The sequence below is a fragment of the Silurus aristotelis genome, assembly GCF_946808225.1.
Source record: "Silurus aristotelis genome assembly, chromosome: 29".
NCBI classification, from domain to species: Eukaryota; Metazoa; Chordata; class Actinopteri; order Siluriformes; family Siluridae; genus Silurus; species Silurus aristotelis.
Genome location: NC_139602.1, coordinates 447,483 through 452,482, shown reverse-complemented (window position 1 = coordinate 452,482; position 5,000 = coordinate 447,483). Strand labels below are relative to the sequence as shown.

General features: G+C 39.7%; 1 protein-coding gene and 1 long non-coding RNA gene across 2 annotated transcripts in view; one reads left to right on the top strand and one right to left on the bottom strand.

Annotated features, from left to right (window-relative positions):
* LOC310722920 overlaps window positions 1-1,045 on the top strand; it is a 1,311-nt gene extending 266 nt beyond the window's left edge. Inside the window, exon 2 of the long non-coding RNA XR_014532542.1 lies at window positions 24-1,045. This is a non-coding gene — a long non-coding RNA (uncharacterized lncRNA). The remainder of the gene's footprint in view (window positions 1-23) is intronic.
* Window positions 1-5,000, bottom strand: part of moxd1 (monooxygenase, DBH-like 1) — a 12,643-nt gene that overhangs the window by 1,492 nt on the left and 6,151 nt on the right. The window contains exons 5-10 of the mRNA XM_083535717.1: window positions 4,680-4,859; window positions 4,504-4,606; window positions 3,670-3,836; window positions 3,391-3,582; window positions 2,717-2,776; window positions 1,535-1,677 (exon numbers count right to left, since the gene is read on the bottom strand). Coding sequence (XP_083391843.1) covers window positions 1,535-1,677; window positions 2,717-2,776; window positions 3,391-3,582; window positions 3,670-3,836; window positions 4,504-4,606; window positions 4,680-4,859 — 845 coding nt within the window. The remainder of the gene's footprint in view (window positions 1-1,534; window positions 1,678-2,716; window positions 2,777-3,390; window positions 3,583-3,669; window positions 3,837-4,503; window positions 4,607-4,679; window positions 4,860-5,000) is intronic.

Here is a 5,000-nt window from a genome sequence, read left to right as displayed (position 1 = left end):
TTATGTTTCTGTCCTTGATGAAGTGCTGATGTATGGTGCTGTTGTAGGGAAAAATTATCCAATGTCGGAGTGCATTTGAGTCCTGACAAAGTCATGGCCGGGTTTATTGTAGAACCTCTGATTGGACTTGGTGCCAGAAAAACTCAAACAGAATCGAGTGCTGTGGAATAAAGTGGTTATATTCATACAGAAACAGAACTTGACACTAGAATGCTGTTTCTAACTTTTTATGATGGTCTTATTTATATAGCACAGAGAGAAGGAGAGAAAAAGAGTGAGAGAAAGAGAGAGAGAGAGAGAGAGAGAGAGAGAGAGAGAGAGAGAGAGTGTGTGTGTGTGTGTGTGTGTGTGTGAGATGCGGTTGGTGGGGGTTTAAAGATCTACATCTGTGTAGCATTGCCTCGTCCATAACTTGAAAACATCCATCTGTAGAGCACAAAACAGCTCATGGCAGTAGGAGGAGAGAGTAAACACAAGGCATCAAGGGGAGCCTGTCACATGGTTTCCATTTTAGAACCCCCTACCACACACACACACACACACACACACACACACACACACACACACACACACACACACACAGACACACACACACACACACACACACACACACACACACACACACACACACATTGCTCATATGCAAACAAACACACAGCCATAAAAAGTTGATATTTCTCAGTCATGATTAGTGATGTGTAGTTGTGCAGTCCTGTATAATCTTATGAACGCTCAGATCCCAGAGGTTAAATGTGACCCATTATATAACATGTAGATGAGGAGGAGGAAAGTTTTGCACGGCTTTGTGTGAGAGAGAGGATTGAACTGTAGGGCTTCAGCACTCGCGTCTGCTCTCGCGGGTTTATTAGCACCAGACCTGAGAGGGTTTTTACAAGGCATTAGTTTGGAAAAGAAAAAACAAAACATTTTGTCCTCTTTCGCTTAGTGAAGCTCGGGACCCATTGTTCTTTTTCTACACATATGTGCAGATCATGGTTATGAGAGTTTGTTGTGATGAACCTGACCCCTGACCTTCAATAACTTTTTTTGAATTTTTTTTTTTGTACCTTTAACTTACACAAACCACAACACAAGTCTGGAGATGTTTTAAAATGCTATACGAGGGGCTGGCTGAGGGGCAGGGAAAAACTATAAAAAAAGAGTCAGTGGGCCTATAAAAGGGTCCCACAGCCCTTCAGAGCACTTATAGGGCACTTGATCCCATCTTCTCACATGTATTGTAGCCTATAGGGCACTGCATCCCATTTTGTCCACTGAAATGGTGCCTATTAGGCATGTTTCTTTATGGACAGCCATTATGGAGGGCACTTCTTTATGTCTTCATGTTGAGCAGTTTCTTAGCAACATATTATCATGTTTTCTTAGAGGTACAGAAACCCTGTAGGCCACAACATCTGTATTCAAGACTACACTGTATTATACTGTATTTTATACTACACTGTACTATACTGTATTCTGTACTGTACTCTATTCTCTACTACAGGGCATTTCTATTTACATTTTATCTACTCACCTAAGAGGCCTCTGTATTTTCTTGACTCCGATGAATTTGAGCTGGCCGGTGATCTCGGGAAGACTCTCGCACCTGGTCAGGTTGATCCGAGGGTAGTACAGCAGGTACGACAAGCACATCTCATCCCTCGTGCTTAATCCACCCTGCAGAGACACAGATTACGCTGACAAACTCCCACCGTATTACTTCATCTGTCTAATCTATATGCTTTTATTATTTTTCTGCTGACGGGTGCAATCATCCAGGGGTTTGCAAATCTTTCTTGAGGGTGCTGGTGAGGTCTGAATAGTCAGAAATTATAATATTACGCTCTGGACTTTACATTCCTCATGACAATTCTTAACCTGCAATAGAAATGTTTCCAAACTTCAGTATTAGAACATCACAAACATCACCATTAGTTTTTGTTTGTTTAAAAAAATTTCATTAAATATCAAATAACTGCATATTGATATCTGCAAAAATGTAAATAATTTTCTGCCACGAAAATGAAAACATTTTTGTGATAAAAAGCGAATAATAATTAAAACAATGAAATCATTTGCTGCAATAAAGAATGAAAATAATTAAAAATAGAAATGTAAATAATTTTACTGCAATAATAATAAAATAAAAATGGCTGCAATAAAACATTAATTGGTTTGTTGAAATAATAAAATAAATTAATTTGCTGCAATGAAAAATTTACATAATTTGCATCTTTTCATAAAAATAAAAAAAAACATACATTTGGCCAGATGTTCCCACTTTTTGGATCGATGTGCCTTTGCATAAAAAAGAGCAATTTTTTTGTAAAACTGGATTGAGAAATATTTTGTATTGCTAATAAAATAAAAGATCCATAAAAAAATGGATTTAGAGACTGACAGCAGTCTGTACTATATGTCTTAGTAACTGAGCATCATGTGATTGTGTAAAAGAGTTAATTGTGCATTTGCTTCAATTCGATCCTAATAACAATAATAATAACAATAATAATACAGTGACACGGAATTCAGCTAATTAGCATCCAATTTCCTTTAATGTCACTGCAATTTATAGTGAATTGTGCTGATTATTTCCACTCATTACAGCTAATGAAATACACAGAGGCATGACTGATAGAGAAAAGTTGTCACTATAATAAGACATATGAGACCTCACAGGTCTAAAACCAAGTGCAATGCAAGCCAGTAATCTTACCCATGTCATGTTCTTCCTGCTTTTAGTGTTATAGATGCACTCAGTGATTAATGAATCCCCCTGGAGGCAGTAAAAACAGCACATCAACACTACCATTAGGTGTGTAATAACTGAGGCAGCTGAGGCAGAGTACGATACAGAAATAAAGTGGGTGAATCTGATTTTAGTAGGATATAAAAATAAAGCAAACACTAAAATGTGATTCAATACAAAAAAAAATAAAAAACCTGTGCAGAACTGAGACAAGGGCAGAAATACACTAGAATAAAGTAGGCAAAAACAGAACAGAGCCTGTAGTGCACTAAAGTAGATCAAACTGAGGCAGATGCAATTTTTTTTATCTAAAATGAAATTAAAAAAAAGGTGAGGCAGAAGCAAGATAGTCTCTCTCTCTCTCTCTCTCTCTCTCTCTCGCTCTATATATATATACACACACACAATGTAGATCAAATCAAGTACACAATAAACTGTTTAGATTGAATTAAGAAAGAGGCAACAGGAAAGTAGAATGCAATCGAGCAAAAGAATATAGTAGATAAAATGTCAGAGGCAGAAATACATCATTAGTAAATCAGAGAAAGAGGAAATTGTACATCAAATTAATTTGATTAATTTTCACTTTTTAACCAGAATAAAGTAGATAATTCTGATGCAAAAGACAGCAGAATACTAACGGGCAAAAGCTGGCGTTCTGGGTCGAGTGGCTGGAACTCCTGGTAGTTAAAGTCGAAGTGCTCATCTGAGGACAGAGGAGGAAGCTCAACCTGCTGACGGAAATGTCTGGTCCTGATGGCTCTCCCGGCCAGGTGAGCATGGAGCAGGACTGCAAACACCTGGACACCACTGGGCATCTCGTTGTCCAAAGACTGAGCAGAGTAGAGTAGAGCAGAGGGATGGACATGTTTAATAGTTAAACACTCATTAAAAGGAAGGTGTAGACGTGTGAATCGTACCTCCTGAAGACACTCTTGCATGCAGTGACCCTCTGTGACGTAGTCCTGCATCCCAGGAGGCAGCATGTGGTAAAGACTTACCCATACCCCTGTTTCTATCACCCCTGCATCGTAACTCCGCAACCTCGGGGTGTAGAACAGTCGCAGGCCGGAACTGTCAACTATACCTGGTAGAAAAAGATCAGAAGGTTAGGTGTACTTAAGGTAAACAACTTGGACAAAAGGATTGGGACACCTGATTTTTCCTGCCATATGTGTTTCTTTACTAATCTGTTATCACAAATCTGAAAGCACACTGAAGGCGTTTTGGATGCAGCACCATGAAATTTTGAATTAGGAGACTCAAACATGTTCCAGCATGACAATGCCCCTGTGCACAAAGAACATCTGGATTGGAGTGGAAGATCTCCTGCTATAGAGCTTCAACACTATAGAACACATTTGAATTAATGTGAATGCTGACTGCATGGCAGGAACTTCCTCACTTTTTCTCGCCTCCATCAGTACCTGACTTTACTTACACCCTTGTGTCTGAATGAATCTTCACATGCACACTCCAAAAAAATCTAGAGGAGCATCTTCTGGGAAGATCTCTCAGCCATTATTTGCTTCCTTAGAGGTAGGAACTATAAAGCAAGGAAAGGAACTAAGAGAAGCATCCTTGGATTGCATGATGGGATACTTTTGCTCCTTTTTTAATCCTTTAAAACGAAACTCAAATAATCGGCCACATGATTTGCTCTTGGTGGCCTGACTCTGTCCCCAGTCTGTAAATCAGCACAGACTTTAACAGAATTACTGTGATGTGTGGAGAAGGTGGAGAAGGTGGTGTACTTCTCTGTAAAGCAGGGTTGTCATAATGAATCTCCAACAGCACATAGACCGGATCTGCTGCTGTTCCTATTGACATTCCGACATGTGAAGGATAAGTTAAACCCTGCAAAAAGAAAAAAATGATAAAGAACAATTATTTGGGACTACGTTTCTAATTGCCGAAAGCTGCTTCTCACCTCTCCACCAATGGCCCATGCAAAAATGACAGTTTGGCATGTCATGAAGGAGTCAGGCATGTTGGGATGGAAGCACTCGTGTCCCGTTTCCAGTTCGCTTTCGTTCAGGGTGCTTTCACACTGATATAGCAGGATGTGGTGGACCAGATTCTCATGGCCTTTCTGGATCAGTGGCTCAACCTGCAACCAGACACGAAGAGCTGAGGTCAAAACACTCCAAGATTATACTATAAAGCAATGGTCTCCAATGTGGTTCCTGTGGAGGCACCTGGTAGCCCCTGGGGGCCGAGTTTATTCTATTATATTTCTGCTGATCCTGAT